The following is a 21027-nucleotide window of genomic DNA, read 5'->3' as shown; positions in this document are numbered from 1 at the left end:
AGGCAAACTGGATGATATCCCCCCGTATGACCGCTTTGTGAGCTTCCCAGATAGTGGGGATCTGGACTTCCGGATTTGAGTTAGTTTCAAAATATTTTGAGATTGAGTTAGATATTAGATCTTTAAACCCAGGGAGTTTAAGGAGCGTTTCGTTTAATTTCCAAGAGGTTCTGCCCCGAGGACCCAGAAACAAGTCAACTGTTAAGGATAAAATGGAATGATCTGACCACGTATTAGAAACTATATCGGCCTTTTTTATGTGTTGGAAGATATTTGTACAACTCATGAACATATCAATCCGTGAGTAAGTTTGATGGGGGAAAGAGTAAATTCAAATTCCATCTTCCTATTGAATTTCTTAGTATCTGAGACCCTCTTAAGTAGCATTCCCCTAAGAAAGGCCTTGAACACATCCCAAAGGACAGCAGGGGAGGACGTCGCACAGTAGTCACTGAAGAAACCCTCCTACAGATAGATCAAGACTGACCCTGCACTCATTAAATCCAGCAACACAGTGTTCAATTTCCAGAATTGAATAGCTTTCTCACCTAAAAGATCGAAACTAATAAGCATCAGTGAGTTGTCTGATATATTGTCTCTAGGGAGATACTCAATTGAGGTGACAAACAGGACTAAGAATAATTACAATACAAAAAACAGCACTCTAAATTCCATTCATAATTAATCAAAACAAGGAGGGCAGAAATAATTGAATAAATTCTTATTAGGTTCAAAAGACCATATTATATATGGAACACATTAAAATATAAAAATATTTATATAAATATTTATAGAGCTAATACATCATATATGAAATGTTTCATTATAATCAACCTGGTACAAATCAAACAAGAAACAAAACCACAACACCGTTATATGTGAACAAATAATCAGCATAACCAGGAGCGTCGTCCTCTACTAAAATACAACTCCAAGGTGAATCTATTTGCTAAATAAGCTTCAAACTTATCAGAGCAAAATGAATCACAGTCGGCAGCAGTCTCTAAGGGACATATTTATCAACAGAGGCATAAAATGTAAAATAGTTTTCAATTCTTATAGCATTGATGAGGATTGAACTATTTCTCATATATATAAAAAAAATCTCCACAGGAGCAGCAGTCATGAAAAACTGCTGTTCCTGTGAAGTTAAAAACGTACCTTTTCACTGCCTCTTCGTTCCCGAAGCTGCTGTGCGATCCACAGAAGCCTTGTGCGCATACTCTGTCGAACTTCCCTGCACTACACTGTTGCAGGGAGAGTTCATGTGATCCCTCATACATGCGCTGTAAAGCTCTGCTCTTCAAAGCAGAGCGGAACAGTGCTGAAAAATAGCAGAAACTGTAATGTACGGCAGTGAAGATTGCCCTTCACTGGAGATAAGGTGCCTAGCCAAACCCTTAAAAATTGCTCCACACCATTGAACCTTTCCACTGCTCCACAGTCCAGTGTCTGTGAGCTTTACATCACTCCATCCAATGCTTGGCATTGGTCTTGGTGATGTGAGGCTTGCATGCAGCAGCTCGGCCATGGAAACCCATTCCATTAAGCTCCCACCGCAGTTTTTGTGCTTACATTAATGCCAGTAGTTAGGAATTCTTCAGCTATGGAATCCGCTGAGCGTTGGCGACGTTTACGCACCATGCGCCATGGCAGTCTTTTACCCCGCTCTGTGATTTTACATAGTCTTTTGCTCCGTGGCTGAGTTGCTGTTGTTCCTAAACACTTCCACTTTATAATATCACTTACAGTTGACCGTGGAATCCAGCAGGGATGAAATTTCACAAACTGTCTTATTGCAAAGATGGCATCCTATCACAGTACCACACTTGAAGTCACTGAGCTCTTCAGAACGACCCATTTTGTATCACAAATGTTTGTAAATGAAGATTGCTTGGCTAGGTGCTTGATTTTATACATCTCTGGCAACGGGTCTGATTGAAACACCACAATTCAACAATGAACAGGTGTGACCAAATAAGTTTGTCCATATAGTGTGTTATAAATTCTCCTGAATGCCTACCAGATTCAGAGCTATGAATAATAACAATCTAGTTCGCTTTTTGAAATGCCTTTCAAAAAACATGGGAGAGTATATTTGATTGTTGTTAGAATGCTTAAATAAGTGGATGATATTATTTTATGCACTTTGTAGGAGGTGTTTTTGTTTTGTTTTTATCACCACTTGGTCCTTGTGGATAATTTCTGTTAAAATTACACTTAGCCTTGACATTAACATTTTTGAGAGAGTCTGCGTTTATAAAGTTTTCGTTTTTTTTTTTTTCCCCTGAGGGAAAATGGCGGAATCACGGTTATGTTTTGAATAAACCGCTTCCTTAGGTATTGATTGTTTTGTCGACATCAGTGTTTACCTTTATCATACCAGATGTTTGGTGTATAGCATTGGTAAACTTTGCAGGTCATTGGCTAACAATGTATACCATTGACAATATCCCTGTCAACGATAGGAAGCATTACACTTGGACTTTAATAAGAGAGCTGATTTGTTTTTATTTTTCACATATTGAAGTCCCATTGGAGCCTGGCATGATGAAACTGAGATTTTCTGGCACTAAAACTTCTTGCACCTCATATAGGTACAAGCAAAATTCAGGTATGTTTTACTTACTGTAATACCTGGAATTGAGCATAGATGCACATCCCACAAGGTTCTGACCGGACTTTACATTGAATTGAATTTCCCTCATAGAGTTTGTAGTTTAGGCAACTTGGTGGAATTGGGTTATATACCTTCGCAGCTCATTGGTCAGCTGCAGGGTTTTTGTTTCTTGAGCTTAAAGACTGTGGCTGTTTTTATGCACAGTTAACTGCCTAAAATGTATCATCTGGATTATTTAATGAGATATCTCTGGAATTTTATATGGGTTTGTTGTAGTCTCCGTAATGGAGTACAGTGAACTCTACTGAGGTTTTGTAATCCTAAAAATACTCTCCTCTCTGTATGATTTTGTCCCATCTATTTGCTCATGAAAGATATTCTGGGAAATTAGGCAGATATCTAATCCGGAGTAAGCATTATAACTTTAGGAATAAAAAGTATATTTTTTCTTCTTCTTGGGATTAATCTCCCTCTGTATATCTATTAACGGAATGTATTTTAACATTAGAATGGTTCTGTGAGAAACGCATTATCGAAAAGAGAATAGAAACCGTAATGCTTACACCGGAGCTCTGCAAGTATACTTACCAGAACCATGATATAAACTAGGCAAAGCCTTATTTTAAATTAAAAATAAATGTTTTTACATTCATCACATTTTTACACCAGCCAAAAATAATCAAAAGAAAGTGAGGACTTTGTATTTTCTCTTGTCTATGGCTCGAAATCAATACAAGCGTTATGAACTAATTTTCCATCAGTCGGTTCATAGTGCTACACTAGGGGGGCCCAAAAATGACACCCCCCCCCCCCCTTAACACTACCATAAAAAGCATTACACACCACCCTGAGCCACCCACCCCACCTCCTTCCCCCCCCCCCCCCCCCCCCCTTGAAAAACCATTAATCGGAGCCTGTACCCCTTCGGAGGAAGAGCATTACTCCGTCTGTGCCCTCGGGAGAAAAACAGCACGGCGCTAATACATTTGCCTGACTATTATCACTGATATCAGGTGGATCAGGATCTGCGACCTTTTAGAGCCAATACATACGTCCATTTGCAGCATTTAAGTCTAAAATGGGCTAATTGGCTTTCAAAATACCAGTGTGTGTGTGTGTGTGTATAGACACACAATTGTAAAGCGCTACGGAATATGTTGGTGCTATATAAATGATGATGATGATAGGCACCTTTTAATCGGTGCAATTATTTTATGTACTTACTGCCCAATTATAACTGAACAATGATGTTTCAAATACACTTCAGACATGCTTATAAAATAACTTGCGGTGTATAAGAATAGGAGGCGGAAAGGGTCTTTCGGATGTTCAATGTAAATGGATACACACTGATCGTGAAACTGCTGACGCGTTTCGTCTGTCCTCAGCAGACATTGCTTTGAGAAAGTCTTGTGAGGACAGACGAAACGCATCAGAAGTCTCACTATCAGTGTGTATACATTTACATTGAAGATCCGAAAGACCCTTTCTGCCTCCTATTCTTATACACCGCAAGTTATTCGTTTCATAGGAACCTTTGTGATTGACATTTGTATCTGGACGAACATCTTCAGGGTGCGCACCCACTAATCACGTGACCGCCGTCTATTGGGAGTATCGTCAGCAACTCATTCAGCGGGGAGTCTGAGTTTTTATCCAGTGTCCGTTAAACTGCCTTTCAGGTTCCTCCATTCATATCTATTGGCGGTATTCTATGGACATTGCACTATTGGGAGAAGTTCCCGAAGTCCTTCATATGGTCATTTGTGGCTGATGGTCTGGAACTTCAGAACGCTATTTCAGTGACCATCTATCTTGTGTTCATGTTGACACTTTATGGTCACTTGGTTATTAACGTTATTATGTCTTAATGGCCGCTATACCCATCAGTGTATATAACGTGTCAATATTTGATGATATGTGTTATTGAGAGGTACATTCATTGTATTGCTGCTTATTAGCTACCAATCAATATATTTGATGTCGTGCCATTGAGAGATGCACTCTTTTATGATTAATTAATAAATACATGTGTTGTACTTTTCTTACATGCTGGTTTTAATATTTGTCATTTATTTATTTTGTTCCTGGTGCTTGTACTGTGCTGGTTCTTTTTTTTTTGTACACTCACACATACAGCCTACATCAGGAAATGAAGTAGCTACAATCTCCTAAACTTCTACTGCAAGCACCTTTTGGGGATAAGTTCCATAGTGCTTAGCTCTTTTTTTTAAAAGCCAAAAAAAATAATAATTCTCAGCTTGTCTGATTACCTCCTCCTGGATTCATCATTATTTACCCACCTGTTTAGTAGCACCCAAGTCGTCGTAGTGCATTGGTTCAAATGCCCTAACATGGCTTCACATACAAGTAATGCCACATATTCTCATTATATTTCAATAGAGCCTTGGTCTATCAAAAATTATCTTGATTTTTAATTAATTAAAAAGGTTACAGACATGTCATTTTTTTTTTTTTTTAATAGAATGGCAGTGTGTGATTACATTTAGTTTTCTCACCAACTGACTGACAAATAAAGAAAATCTCTATCCAGCGACATTGTCACCTGAAAAAGGAGTGCATGGTATCTACAAAGGCACAGATGGCTAGAAGTGGTGTGAATGGTTGAGTACATCTTATAAGAGTAGGTGGAAGTGTCTTCGGGCAGCTTATTTTTTAAAAACTCAAGTAATATGCCCCTTTAAAACACAAATAGAACTGCATTATGAAAATAATAAATATCAAGTTGTGAAGGTGGCACTTGCCCCTCCCACCCACTCCCCCGGACAGACCGCAGAGGGTTGGTAGGTAAACATTTACTGCTGGAATTGTAACTGCAATTTTCAGGTGTTTTTCAATACATATGCTGAGTGTAGTTTTTTTTTTTTTTCTTTCTTTCCCTGTAAACACGGTTTAAAAATGTATTGATAATTTAATATTTCCATTCTAGGTTTAAAAAAAATAAATAAAAAAAATAACAAGGTCTAAACTGGTTAAAAATGATTTGTCTATTTACATTAATGAAAATCTCAAATACTCATAATATTGCTTGCCTCAGTACTGCCATACAGTAGGAAAGTCCGGAAATCAGACTTCTGCATTCCCTAGATAACTTGGAGGTCTGCTGACTTCACTGGCTTGTGTTCACTTTCTCTCATCAACAGCAAGCAGGGTGTCAGTCAGGATTTCATACAATAACAATCCCTTTTTCCGCTCCTGGGCTATTTCAAAGCCTCCCCCTGCTTCAGTGGCCTCAGGGTGGATTGTGTTTCCAGGCTTCCTGCCAGGACTGGTCATATTTTGTGGATTACATTGTTTTGGCTCCTTTTTCTGTGTGACCGAATGATGAGCATGGATTTGTGATGCCATATTTACAGCTCTTCGTATGCTTTAGTGCTGCTGACTCATTTTCATCTGTGTTCTTTCAGCTAACACACTCAGAACATAGATCCAGTGCCACTCAGCTCCAGTACACAACTGGCTTGGTTTTCCAATTGCATTCAACACAGATAATAAATCATCTCGCCTGCAAGATGGTAATGACAAAAACAAATCAATATAGTATACATTTTAGACCAGTTATCAGTTATTTCGGATATTACGTCATATTTATACCTTATGGAATAACACCCAGTTCCCTCCCGGAGTTTCTTCCAGCACGTTCTCAGAATAGACTCGACATATTAGATTCCACACTGACCTCGCACCTATGCAATTTGTACAATCATTTGAAGATATGCAAACACAATTTCACATTGCCACGTTCTGTTTTTAGCAATATTTGCAGTTTATGTACTTTTCTAACTCTGAACATACTCATTCTGACTTACACAAATCTTCCTCATTAGCATAATTTTCCTTGCAAACATCCTCCTCCAGAGGTCTCCTATCATCTGACGCTATAACCTCTCTCTCAAGTACCCACATCAGCTAAAACGGGAGGAAATATGTAAGGAAACACTTGATTCTCAGGACTGGGAAAAAATTTGAATGAATCTCTCTAAAACCTCCGTCTGTGTTAAAATTAGATAGAATGTCCATAACATATAATATCGTTCGTACCTTGTGCCAAAATGATTGGATGCAGTCTTCCCAAACACCTCGCCACTCTGTTGGCGTCTTTGCTGCAATTAGGGCACTCCCATGTCCATGTGTGGTGGCATTGCCCATAAATGGCCTCACTCTGGAAAGAAATACATTGCTTAATCGCAAACATCACTGGTGTCAATCTACTTGACTTTTTCTGTGTTGCTTTGTACCATTAGATGTAGAGATGCTCGGGTTTAGTTTCCCGAAAACTGAGCCAACCCGAACATCGGAGATCCGCGCCCTCGGGAATAAAATGAGGCAAAACTTCATTGTTTGATCTTGCAAACTGCAATCTACACCCACAACACCTTCCTCATCAATATCCTTCGTAGCAATCGGAGTTAGTCCTGCATCCAAGTTGCTAAGGTTAGATGACTCCTCCACTATCTAGGATTCCTCAGAAGAATTCTTGACCGTTAGTCCCCGCTGCTGCTGCTGGGGGTGGATCTTCAACCCAAAAGCAGACCAAGAAGAAGACTACTAGTAGTTTACAACAATTGACTGTTAAGCAATCCTTTGCAAGAGGAAGCAAGTATGAAAGCTGTCACCCAGTCACAAAGTGCATCACAGACGCCATGGTGACTATGCTAGTATTAGCTCTGAGTCCAATATCCATTATAAATGCAGCTGGTTTTAAACTGTTACTTGAGGTCTTGTGTACCCGTTGCCGAATTCCATCACAACACCATTTTACTAGAAAAGTTATTCCTCTCCTGTACAAGAAGGTTTATAAAAATGTAGTTATTGGGCTACAAAATGCCATTCTACACACTGTACACTTAACCACAGATATGTGGACAAGCGGAGCTGGGCAAACTATATATTATGACTGTGACAGCCCACTGGGTTGGTGATTCGCCTTCATTAGCAGGAACAGCAGCAGCATGTACCAAACTACGTCACATTTTTACGAGGCAGGCTACTCTGTGTATCACCGGTTTCACTAAGAGTCATACAGCTGACAATCTGTTACAAAAACTAAGGGATGTTGTCGTAACATGACTTATCCCGCTTGGACTCTCCTCAGGATATGTAATTTCTTGTAACGCCAATCCATCAAATTCCCTGTTTCAATCACACAATGAACTTGGAGGTGCAGAGATGCAGCAGATGCTGTCTGTGGCCCGTAACATATCTGGACATTTCCAGCATTTGGCAACAGCATGTAGGAGATTGAGGCAGCTACAAGAACAATTTAATTTGCCCTGCCACCAACTGAAGCAAGAGGTGGTAACAACGAGGAACAGCGAACAGCCATCCACGCTTACTCCACAAGCCATGACATTGGGAAAGGAGGGGGAATGTATTTTACTCAAGCGCAGTGGAGAATACTTTCCGTGTTGTGCATGGTGCTGAAGCCATTCGAAGTAGTCACCTGTGAAGTGAGTTCAGACACTGCTAGCTTGAGCCAAGTGATTCCCTTAATTAGACTTTTGGAAAAGCAGCTTGAAAAACTGAAGGAGGAGATGAAAACAAAGCAATTACGCTAAGTATGTCGGATTTGTATATCAAGTACTTTATTCGCTTCGCCAGGATCCAAAATCTTGAAATCGGATCACTACATTTTGGCGACTGTGCTTGATCCTCGGTTTAAGAGCTATGTCTTCTCTTTGTTTCCAACTGACCTAGGGGTGAGTTTCCAACTGACCCAAAAACATGACTTTCCCAAGAGACCCAGGGGTTATGCAGATGACTCGGCACAACATTTTGACATCTGGTGTGATCTAAAAGAATTGACCAAAAACCTTGACACCTTTGCCGTAACTCCATCGGATCCTACTATCAACGTCCAAAAGATGGTGGAGGATGATTTTAATTACAGCATAGAAATAGACACTTCAGACAGTCCCTTTACATACTGGGAGGAAAAAATGGCAATTTGGAAACCCATGTACCAACTTGCTTTGCAATACCTAAGCTGCCCACCTTCCAGTCTGTACTCTGACAGAGTTTTCAGCACAGTTGGGAACCTTGTCAGTGATCGGCATATGAGACTACGTCCTGAAAGTGTGGAAAAGATGATGTTCAGCAATATGAACTACAATTTCCACGAGGAAGGCCTTTGCCGCCAATTACATCAAAGTACAGAGACTTCTGTTTGAGTGGATTCCAGCGAGGATGAATTAATAATGTTTGATGATATACATACTGATGAGGGTGAGGATGAAGCTGATGATAACGACAACAACATCTTGCCACAGTAGAGTTAATTAAACAAACCAAGCACTTCAGCTACAAAAGTGGCACTTCTCGTTCCTGAAGTGCTTGGTTTGTTAAAGTGTGCATGTCCTTTTTAAGATCCAAGATAAGGGTAGGTGGAAGGGTCCAAGGTCCATCTTGCACCGCTTTTCCTCTTCAGCTACATCTGTGTGCCACAGTTACCTACATGTGCTATATACTGTTGTGTGCTTTGCAAAACTTGGCTTTCGCCAAGACACCAATTGATGATCCAGGTGACTCAGCACAACATTTTGACGTCTGGTCTACTGTAAAAGAATTGACCAATATTAGTGACACCTCTGCTGTAACTCCACCTGATCCTACTATCAACATCTAAAGAATGGTGGAGTATTATTTTTGTTTTGTTTTTTAAAACTATAAAGATGACCGTTTTATTAATAAAGAACAACGTTGCTTGCAGAAGTAATGTAAAATCCACTCTTTAGATGTTGATAGTAGGATCAGGTGGAGTTACAGCAGAAGTGTCACTAATTTTGGTCAATTCTTTTACAGTAGAGAAGACCAGGGGGTAAATGTATGAACCTCCGGATTCTTCAACTCAGAGTTCAGCGTCTTCAGCGCTTAAATTTAAAGCGGCGCTGCCTTGTAAAGGGAGACTTCTCTTTACAGGGCAGTGCCGCTTTAAATTTAAGCGCTGAAGACGCTGAACTCGCCGGAGTTGAAGAATCCGGAGGTTCATACATTTACCTCCAGATCTTAAAATGTTGTGCTGAGTCATCTGCATCATCAATGGGTGTCTAACATTTTTGCAAAGCACACAACGGTATATAGTACATGTAGGTAACATTGGCATACAGCGGTAGCTGAAAGGAAGTGGTGCAAAATGTACCTTGGGCTCTCCCACCCACCCTTAATTTGGATCTTAAAAAGGACATGCACACTTTAACATACCAAGCAATTCAGCGTCAAGGAGTGCCACTTTTGTAGCTGAAGTGCTTGGTTTGTTTGGGCCCACACAAAACAAGCTAACAATGGGCTTAAGGCACCTAAGGTAACAGTGCTGTTAATGAACTCTACTGTGGCAAGATGTTGTCGTCATCCTCGTCCTCATCAGTGTGTACATAATCCTCGCACATCTTTCTGAGTACACATGCTTCCAGCATGTAAAGGGACTGTCAGATGTGTTTAATTCTATTCTGTAATTAAAATAATCCTCCACCATCTTTTGGATGTTGATAGGAGGATCCGGTGGAGTTACGGCAGACATGTCACAGTTTTTGGTCAATTCTTTTAGACCAGACCAGTTGTCAAAATGTTGTGCTGAGTCATCGCCGTCCTGTCACGTAACACTTAAGCTGTCATCTTGCTCACCAGTAGCTCTTGCATCTCTTGATCTCTGGGTCAGCTGGAAACAAAGAGAAGACATAGCACTTAAACTGAGGATCAAGCACAGTCGCCAATATGTAGTGATCCGATTTCAAGATTTTGATAACTCTTGGATCCTGGCAAAGAGATTAAAGTACTTGATCTACAAGTCCGATATACTTGGCGTAATTGCTTTGTTTTATCTCCTTCAGTTTCTCAAGCTGCTTTTCTAAAAGTCTAAGGGAATCACTTGGCTCAATCTAGCAGTGTCTGAACTCACTTCACAGGTGACTACTTCGAATGGCTTCAGCATCTTGCACAACAGTATTCTCCACTGCGCTTGAGTAAAATACATTCCCCCTCCTTTCCCAATGTCATGGCTTGTGGAGTAAGCGTGGATGGCTTTTCGCCTTTCCTCCATTTTTAGAAGCATATATAGGGTGGAATTCCACCTTGTCACCACCTCTTGCTTCAGTTGGTTGCAGGGCAAATTAAATTGTTCTTGTAGCTGCTGCAGTCTCCTACATGCTGTTGCCGAATGCTGGAAATGTCCAGATATTTTACGAGCCACAGACAGCATCTCCTGCATGTCCCTGTCATTTTTAAAAAGCTCTGCACCACCAAGTTTTATTGTGTGAGCAAAACAGGGAATGTGATGGAATTCATCCAGCTGTAATGCTCTCACAATATTGGTGGCGTTATCAGAATGACACATCCTGAGGAGAGTCCAAGCAGGATAAGTTATGTTACAACGACATCCCTTAGTTTTTGTAACAGATTGTCAGCTGTATGCCTCTTAGTGAAGTCGATGATGCACAGAGTAGCCTGCCTAGGAAAAATGTGAGTTGGGTACATGCTGCTGGTAAAGGTGAATCACCAACCCAGTGGGCTGTCGGTCATATAATCTTTAGTTTGCCCATTTCCACTTAACCACAGATATGTGATGAAGTGTACAGTGGGTAGAATGGCATCGTGTAGCCGAATAATTAATTTTTTGCGAACCTTCTGGTAGAGGTGAAGAATAGCTTATCTAGTAAAATGGTGTCATGATGGAATTTGGTAACAGGGACACAAGACCTCAAGTAACCGTTTAAAACCAGCTGCATTTATAGTGGATATTGGAAGCAGATCTAACACTAGCAGAAAAGTTTTTGTGTGTATTTTTTGTCTGGTGCTGATGCATTTCTCCCTTCCTGATTTATCAAGGGTGGGTAGGTCCCCACCCATCCCTCTCCCCTCTGTTGATTCTGCTTCAACTGGGAACAGTGTAGCAGGATTCAAACCTGTGCACCTTTTTAATTGCTACATGTTTTTGACTTAGTAATGACACCTCGTTCTTAGTGAGCCTCACTGTGGACAGATGCTTCGATCTTGATTGGTTTAGTATTTCTGTAACTGCATGTGGGACCTGTATCGTTAAGGGGTGGTCTAGTACTATGTCTGCCATTTTATGTTTTAGAATGCCTGCGGCTGCCACCGCCCTTATGCAGGGTGGGGCTCCTCTTATGATACTGTCTAGCTGTAATGAGTAGTAAACCTGCGGACTCTCTTTATGTGCGTGTTCCTGTGAGAGGACTCCTTGTGCATGTCCCTTAGATTCATTGCAGAGCAAGGTAAAATGGCTTAACATATTGTGGTAATCCTAACGCTTGTGCCTGTACAATGGCTTGTTTAAATGTTTCAAACGTTGTTGGTTGGGATTCAGTTAGTTATATCCTGGACTCTTTTACCTCACTAAGAGCATCATAGAGGGGTTGCATTAGGAGGGATGCTCCAGAAATCCATTCCCTGCAGTACCCTACCAAACCTACCAATGCCTTTAATTCCTTGGTATTCAGTGATGGCTTTACCTGCTGAACTGCAGTTATCCTGTCCTGTCTGAGGTGCATGGTACCTTGCGAGATGCAATGTCCTAATTATACCGTACACTGTGCTGCTTGAATTTTTGTGAGTGATACCTCGCAGTGTTGCTGCCCTAACAAGTTAATTAATGATATAGTCTCTTCCTGACACCCCTTAATCATTTGGCAACACATTAGTAAGTCATCCACACATTGGATCAGTTGTGTGACTGGATATTTTGGTCTCCATCCCTGTAATATGAGGTTCATTGCTTCTTAAATGCTAAGGGTGAGGTGGCTCCCTCCTGTGGAAATTTAGTACAACAGTATTGTTTTCCCTGATGTGTAAATGCTAGGCAAAGCTGCCTGTCCATTGTTAGAGGGACAGAGAAGAATGCATTTGCCAGATCTATAACAATAAAATACTGCAGGGATCTGATTGAGAAGGGGGTATGTGGGTTAGGTACAATAGATGCATCAATCACCATCCTTTTGTTAATTTCTCTAAGATCATGAACCATTCTATATTCCTGTGATTTTCCAGGTTCTAACTTCTTTTTCACTGGGTAAAGGGACTTGTTCCAGGGAGACCTGCATTTCCTGAGAACTTTAGCCTGTTGGTATGCCACTATATGTTTAGTTAGAACTGCCTCTTGTTGTTGAGACAGGATATTGCCTAATCCTAATGGGGACAGTATTTGGTTCCTTTTTTAAATGTACAGGCTATACTGCCAGTAATCCCACATCTGTCTTTCCCATTGACCACACTTCCTGTGGCACTCTTTAACTGAACCAGAGGGGTATTGAGCTTGGTTTTTTCTTGGGAAATACTTTGAACCAACTATATGGCAGCATGGAGCTGACAACTCCAATATTCTGTCAGGGAAGTAATCTGGACTCTCCCTCCCTAATTTAGGCTTGGATTGCTGACAGTATATCAGTCAGTATAGATTGACTGAACAGGTAGTTGAGCTTAGAAATTGTACAGGTGCCGTCAAAGTCTTATCCTGGAATTTAATAAATACTCTTCTACTGTCTTCATTGTAAAACTTATCAATGTCCATTCACGTGTGTGTGTGTGTGTGCGCGCGCTTGCATGCATGTGTGTGTGTGTGTATACATGTGTGTGTATATGTGTATATATATGTATACATGTATATGTGTGTGTGTATGTATGTATATATGTATGTATATGTGTATATATATATATATATATATATATATATATACCGTATATATATATATATATATATATATATATATATATATATATATATATATATATATATATATATATATATATATACCGTATATACTCGTGTATAAGCCGAGTTTTTCAGCACATTTTTTGTGCTGAAAAAAGCCCTCCTCGGCTTATACACGAGTGAACTCCTGTTCTCCCGTCCCTCAGCTTTTAACTTCCACAGTGGAACGTATGTGCGTTCCACTGACAGGAAGTTCGGCATTTGGAACGCAAACTTGCGTTCCAAATGCCGAACTTCCTGTCTGTGGAACGCACATGCATTCCACTGCGGAGGTAAGTAAAAGGCTGAACTCCTCCTCCTGATCACTTATTGCACTGCTTCAAGCTGATGACCTTTCAGCAACAATAGCATCAAATGTAACTGGCGCAATGAGGAGACATGGAACTGGGGCATTGACTTGCAGCCTATTTGTACATTGGACCCTTAATTGTGGACACTCATTATAAAAATCTAGCGATCCCAACAGCGCAGTGGAGGAGACCCCGGGGGAGGAAAACTCCATGATTCTGGTAAGGTGCAGCAACTTTAGTAGCCCGCCACAACCAATCAGCATTCAATGACAGAGAGGTTTTAATCACTACAGCATCAATTTGCTTATTTTTTTATATTTCAGGCACTGGTAGCAATGGTTGCTAAAAACAGGAACTAAAATGTTAGTTTAGTTAACATATTCATGGAGATCTTAGACTCCAATTTTCCCAACCTATCTGCCATGTCCTGCTGGATCCACCAGAACCTGTAAGATATTAGTTCCCCTCCATCACTTACATATGTCTCCTGTTTACCAGTAGCTGCTGCATTTCCCACCCTAGGCTTATACTCGAGTCAATAAGTTTTCCCAGTTTTTTTAGGTAAAATTAGGTGCCTCGGCTTATACTCGGGTCGACTTATACTCGAGTATATACGGTATATATATATATATATATATATATATATATATATATATATATATATATATATATATATATATATATATATATATATATTTCTCTATAATATAAATTCTCTATAATATAAATGCTTAGTGGCGTGTGTTAGTCTGTCTGTGTGTGTGTGTGGAAAAAATAAAACCAAGCTGCAGCGCCACCTGCTGGGCGGAGTTAAACACTGACCTACTAAATTCTTAGTGTGTGTGAAAAAAAAAATTCAGAAAGGGCTGAAATTTGGTATACTAATGTTTTTAATTTGTTAATTTAATTTGTTAATTGTTAAAAGTGTTTATAAAGATTTTAAAAAAAAATATATATATATTTCTTGAAGAAGTGACAGTTGGGAGTGGTTGCTGGTTGCCGGGGGTAACAGAGCGAGGGGAGTGTGATACTCGGGACCGCTGAGAGAGATCTCTGTGTCTGGATAGACATCTGGATAGATGTGGCGATGAAAATGAAGGATGAGGTGATGGAGAAGAATGATGAGGTGGTGACATGTGGACAAAACCACGTTAAAAAAGGGCGCTTGCGTCGGGAAGTAACGCTCTTATCATGCATTTGGGCTATGGCCCAAATGCATGATAAGAACCTTTTTAACACCTTAAGTAGCTTGATTTGACTAGAATGCATGAGTATCAAGCACGGGTTAACTTGTGTGTGTGTGTGTGTGTGTGTATACATATATATATATATATATATATATATATATATATATATATATATATATATATATATATATATATATATATATATATATATATATATATATATATATTATGTGTGTGTATATGTATATGTATGCATGCAAGGTATGTCTATTAAATAATGAGACTGTGATTCCACCTAGTAAACAAAGCAGTTATTTAATCAGTCTCGTTATTTAATAGACACACCTCGTATATATCAGACTGTTTGCTTGCTGAGAAGCTGCTGTAACTCCTTGCTAATGAATATCTCCAAAACTGCTTCTCAGGACAGCAAAATAAAGTACACCAATCGTGAAAATATCAATAATTTAGGCTTTTGCATTAAAAAAATGTATATACTCTGTTGATAGATCTAAAGACTAAAATATATCCTTGTCTTTTACAGTGCACACAACGCATACACGTTTTTTGCCTGTTTTTTTAAGGGTTGTGAAGGGAGAGCTTTCAGTTGTCATTTCATATAGCAGAATGACTAGGGAAATATATGGGTTGATATGACAAAATATTTAGACTTTGACAGTAGTTTTCCCCTTAACCACATCTTGACATAGTTTGCACCTTAATGATCAGATACATTTTTGCATTTTAATGCTTCTTTGGCTTTACCAGGATAACCTTTATTTACAAGTCTAAGCAAATGTTATATATATTTTTATTGATAAAGCGATGTGGCTTTCATTTGCTAGCATGCTGGATTATTCTTAATATTTTATGGTCAGAATGAAAATGGTTGAAAGGGCCAATGGCCATGGTATTTTTCCACACATATAATCCTCTGCACTCTTCTATTTTGGACCATTGGCCACCTTGAGGGTGTCAACTTAAGACTCCCAATACTTTTCCTTTCTTATCAGTAATCTATCCAATGCAAATGTACCAAAATTTTCAGCTAGATAAGGAATGACTGTTAGACATGCATGTTTGCTTTTTCATATCTGCCCTCTGGGAGATGTGTAAGAAAAGTATAAAAATAAGAGATAGGCCTGACTGATGATGCAAATGGGTGTGGCCAGGTATATGATACCATGTGTCGTCATGTCCCTTACCATTTGTAATGGAAGGGTGTTCATGTTGCAATTTACATCATCATTCTACCTTGCATTTATGCAAGCATGTTGCTGAATAATAATCTGCATTCTCGTGAATCTGGGATATTCCATCTGATTCATGAGTGTATTGAATACTCTGGGAGGGTAAACAACTGTGCCAGGGTTTCCCAAATCCAGTTCTCGGAGAGCCCTAACATTTTTTCCGGGTCACAAGTGACATACTTGGTACCACCTGTAGATCTTTTACAATGTGTCAGTCAGCAATGAATCTACAGGTGTTCCTGCAAAGAGATATGGTAAATATGCACTGTTGGGGTTCCCAGAGACTATATTTGGAAAGCCCTGAACTATGCTATTAAGTCCATATTGCATGGATCTATTAGTATTGAGTGGTTGGGAAGCCTCATTCGGGGGAAAGCACTGCTGAATTCAGTGACATCACTGAAACCGGTGTAGTGATCATGGGGCCAGGAACAGCTCTGCATAGTTCCTGGTTTCCCCACAAAACCACCTGGCTATCATAGACATGTCTAGTCTCCTTAATCAAATACATTTAATATTTAATCCTTCATTTGTTTTTTTTATTCACACTAATGTATTCAGTTCCTGGAAGGAAAGCTTCCCAAAACACAATTTCCAATGTATTACAGTTTTACATAGAATAGCAAAATACATTTGCTTAATTAGTAAAGTAAGATTATTAAAGTTGTTATTTATGTTGTACAAACATTTTACATATCACTGTACTACCAATAAAAGGTAAGGAAACATTATATACAAGTATAAACTGATACAAAGAGGCCCTGCTAATGAGGGCTTAAAATCTATAGCAGAAATGCTCAAACCCAGTCTTCAGGAACTACCAACAGGTCAAGTTTTTAGGATTTCTGTCTGTGGAAGAAGGTGGGATATTTACTGACCCAGGGACCCAAGTGCATGATTAAAGACATCTTCTAGACTGAGTTAGGGCATCTCTGATTTAGGAACACAAGGTGTGGGCTCTCATGGGTGTGTATGGTGAATGTGGTAATATGTAATGTTTCTGGATGCTTTGAAGAGTTGGAGGGAGTCCGGTCGGTACATTTGAATTTGTGAAATGTTAATGGTTTTATTAGAATCTCTTGTTTCAGTCTGTACTTTTATTTTTCTGATAAAAAAATATAGAATATACAAATGTGTGTTTCATGGTGGCATACTATACAGGCAAAATCTTTTTATATACTGTGTAGTTTCAGGGATTTTGAACTGTATATGCTCCACACTGCTGTGCATGTGAGTAAGAGCGAAGTGCATTATACGCACATCTCAGCTTGAATCTAATAGACTGAGGCTTCCCAGAGAGAGAGAGAGAGAGCTTTTCACTTTACCAGGTAGAATGAGGTGCAAAGACAGATTTACAATCTAAAAAACTGTTATTACCGAAGTAATAAGTGTACAGTACAAGAATATTGATTGATAGAACCTTTTTGTAGAGAAGTATTTTGTTAATTCTTCAGACTTAGTCTGCTGAGTCTTACAAATCTAATCATGTAGGCGTAATAAATAATGCAAATCAATGATAAACAGAGGCAATATAGCAGGGGCAATTGACGTTTGTTTTAAAAATTCATGATAAAAGGCAAAGCATTGTATTGGGGGTTATAAGTTATAAAATAATTCAATACATTTTTACAGTATTTTCTTTGAGATTATTACCAATAATGGTTTGAAAAATCTTGGTACACATGGGAGGAATTTTATGAAAGTACATTTAAGGAGTGCTAGCATAAGGAATGACGTTGGTACTTGTTAATTATACAGACGCCACTTGAAACATATCCTCTGTTAACCTGTTATTCCAGGGACAATTCAGTTAGCTTGAGTGCCAATTGGGAGCTTACACTATCCCCCCTCCTTTTCTCCACCCTCATTCCAATTAGAGCACTTGGAGGTGACTGAAATAAGTAGGATTGTTGATTGCGGTGGTACTCGCTATCACGATGACTGCAACCCCGACAGTAGTATGCCCGACTTGATCATTCTGAAGATGACATGCCCGACCGAAGTATAATTGCGGCTGTACAATGTAGAAGTTTTTGTCAAAAAAACATTATACAGCCTTTCTTGTCCCCCGGGATCTCGCATAGTTGAGAAATACAGATTGCATAGTGCTAGTCAGAAATTTTCAGTTGAATGATTAAGCCCTGATTAGACAGATGTTGTGACTGCCTAATGAGGTGCTATAATATGGACTTAATTATTTAGTTGATAACTCTTATGTAACACGATGCACACTTTAGGTCTCCAGCAGTTTTAGGCAGCAAGCACTGAAATATACATATACAAAGAATTAAGGTTGTCTATACAAAATAAATGACCCTCATTTTACAGAACATTTACATATAAAAAACAAGCAAAGATAAACACCACTGCATATTTTCTATATAAACTGGATAAGCTGCCATCTTTTTAAAGTCTTTATAAATATATGGAAATGTATGCAAGTGTGAGAAGGTGTGACACGAAAAAGGGGAAAGGCTTCTTCTTTTTTGGTTGGCTTCTGATGCATTTCTAATACATTGTCCATCTATTTTAAAATTTGATTGTATATACTATTCTTATTTTGCAGGTGAAACCATAGCACAGCTGACCGATATGAGCAATGGGGAACGCCCTGTTCCAGATGCCAGAGTTACAATTTTTACTGATAAAACTGGAGTGGTAAAAGCTGCTAGACTTCTGCTCTCTTCTGTTACTAAGGTGCTGGTGTTGGCAGACAGGATTGTCGTTAAACAAATTATCACTTCCAGAAATAAGGTATTTAAGGTTGTTGTTAATGGGTGCAATCTATTTGCTGCTTAAGAGAGATGGTTTTTTTTCTGCATTGTTACCAATGGTATCAGATTATATTTACAGTGGGTAAACAAGTATTGCATTTAAATAAGCAATTCTATTTTGAAATTGGTGTTACAGTTCTCATGCTAGGAATTTGTTTGTGTGGTATATTATGAGGAGATCAGTATTTCAGCAGCTGCTGTTTAAAAGCCTTTTATAGTTTCCATATAATTTAAAGAATTATACTCTTAAACCAATTGAGGTTCTGATGCCATGAATTTGAATTTATTTTAGTTAACAGTATGTATTAAGCTGCTTCTATAACCTTATTACATTGCAAAAATTCAAAAAATATTTTAGTTTGTTTAATTTTTCACTGGCATTTCCTTCCTATTGCCAATGATGTCCATGTTTCGATGAGCTCAAGAAAATAGTCTGAGCAATATTTTCTAACTTTAAAAAGAAAGATAAAACAACCACTGTAGCTTCAAGGAGAATGAAAGGATGGTCACTTTCAATTATAATAAGCAGTCATTTGCATTGCAGGTGACATCGCTTAGGGCAGTGCAGCTCAAATTATTCATTTTCCTACCTGAATGCTGGTACTACTATTTCAGTAGCAGACCCAGCACTTATAATAAGCTCTACAACACTCTTAAGCAGGTGTGCTTGAAATGTAAATACATAAATAAAAATATATATACACAATTGCAGGCATGACAAGATGATCACTCCTCTTGAGTGTTGAGGATGTCCAGAACGCTGAACCAGTGGTTACTAAAAACTATTTAAGAACACACCCGGTATACATATAATCACGTTTTCTAGGCATTGCCAATAGATGCCTTGGTTCTCTGTCTTCATATGATGACATACACAGTATATCTTGATTTAAGGTGTGACCTTTCTTGAGATCACAACAATAAAATGAACTCCCCCAATCCTGATGATGGCGCACACATCCTTGGTGGAGAATCCCTTATATAGACTTCCCTCTGAGGATAATGGGGAAGCATTGAAAAGGTGCTTTCCACCACTTCACATGTTTTGAAACTACCACAACTTCATATATCTTGGTTTGGGTCAAAGAAGATAAAAATTGTATTTATTACCTTTTATCTACATTCCACTACTAGGTAATGCAGTATTGAGCCCTTGCCAGCTGTTTAGAAGGTGCACACCTTAGTAATAATGCAGCTTCTTGTATGCAGTGCAGAAAAAATGCCATAAACATGCAGATTCCAGCAAAAAATGGGAAATTATAGACTTTTTTTGGTGTAATAGATTTATTCACCTAATATTGATAATATAAAGCCACTCTCATTGTTTATTGTTTCTTTTATTTATAAAAATATTTACTTTGCAAATATATATTTTGAATAGATGTACAATTGGGGAATAAATAAAATTGCAAACGCTTTTATGAGTTTAAGTATTCGACGCACCATAGATTTAGCAATACATTTGGATGTTATATTATCTATGTAATTTTGTAATGGAGTACAAAATTACCTTCATAAACTAATCCTAGCTCACTATAAAATAACACCTTTATATATAGATCATCGCACTAAATTACTTTATAATAGCCTGAAAGTAATACTAAATTTCACTCATTAATTAGAATAAATATTAACTAATATTCTAACACTTAAAAATTCACAGTATTGATTCTTGCATTCTCCATCACTTCCAGTCCAGGCTGTCATTGGTGCACTGATAATACTGTTGGTAGCTACTTCTCACTTGGTTATATGTGTGTTTTTATTTTCTCCAAATCTGTTTGAATTCCATATCACTAACAATGTAGATGTTATAATAAATTGATATATAATTCAGTCTCTGAAATAAATATTTCTACAGATGCAGGCGATAAATCTATTACTCCTTTTTACTTTGTTTGTGTAATCATCAACTTTTTTTATATAGCGCCATCAAATTCCATATCACTTCTCAATTGTAATATAAGGATATGATAGTTTCTCCGGTTTACTCACAAGGGTTTGATTATGTCAGTACTGCTTTTCTCAATGTTTATTTTCCAAGAGGGTTGTTTTCCTTCAAAATAATGTTTTTCCTCACAGACACTTTGGCTTCATAGCTAATTAAATTTACATATATTTCTGTCATCAGATGCTTTTTCTCACAAATGCTGATTGCCCCAAAT

At 38.5% G+C, this 21027-nt stretch overlaps 1 protein-coding gene across 2 annotated transcripts in view; it reads left to right on the top strand.

Annotated features, from left to right (window-relative positions):
• CTNNAL1 (catenin alpha like 1) overlaps positions 1 to 21027 on the top strand; it is a 228638-nt gene that overhangs the window by 84248 nt on the left and 123363 nt on the right. For both annotated transcript variants that reach the window (XM_075212894.1, XM_075212893.1), the window contains exon 3: positions 18655 to 18842. In XM_075212894.1, coding sequence (XP_075068995.1) covers positions 18655 to 18842 — 188 coding nt within the window. The remainder of the gene's footprint in view (positions 1 to 18654; positions 18843 to 21027) is intronic.

The sequence above is a fragment of the Mixophyes fleayi genome, chromosome 5, assembly GCF_038048845.1.
Source record: "Mixophyes fleayi isolate aMixFle1 chromosome 5, aMixFle1.hap1, whole genome shotgun sequence".
Lineage (NCBI taxonomy): Eukaryota > Metazoa > Chordata > Amphibia > Anura > Limnodynastidae > Mixophyes > Mixophyes fleayi.
The sequence above is the reverse complement of the archived record's forward strand: the minus strand, read 5'-3'. Positions and strand labels throughout refer to the sequence as shown.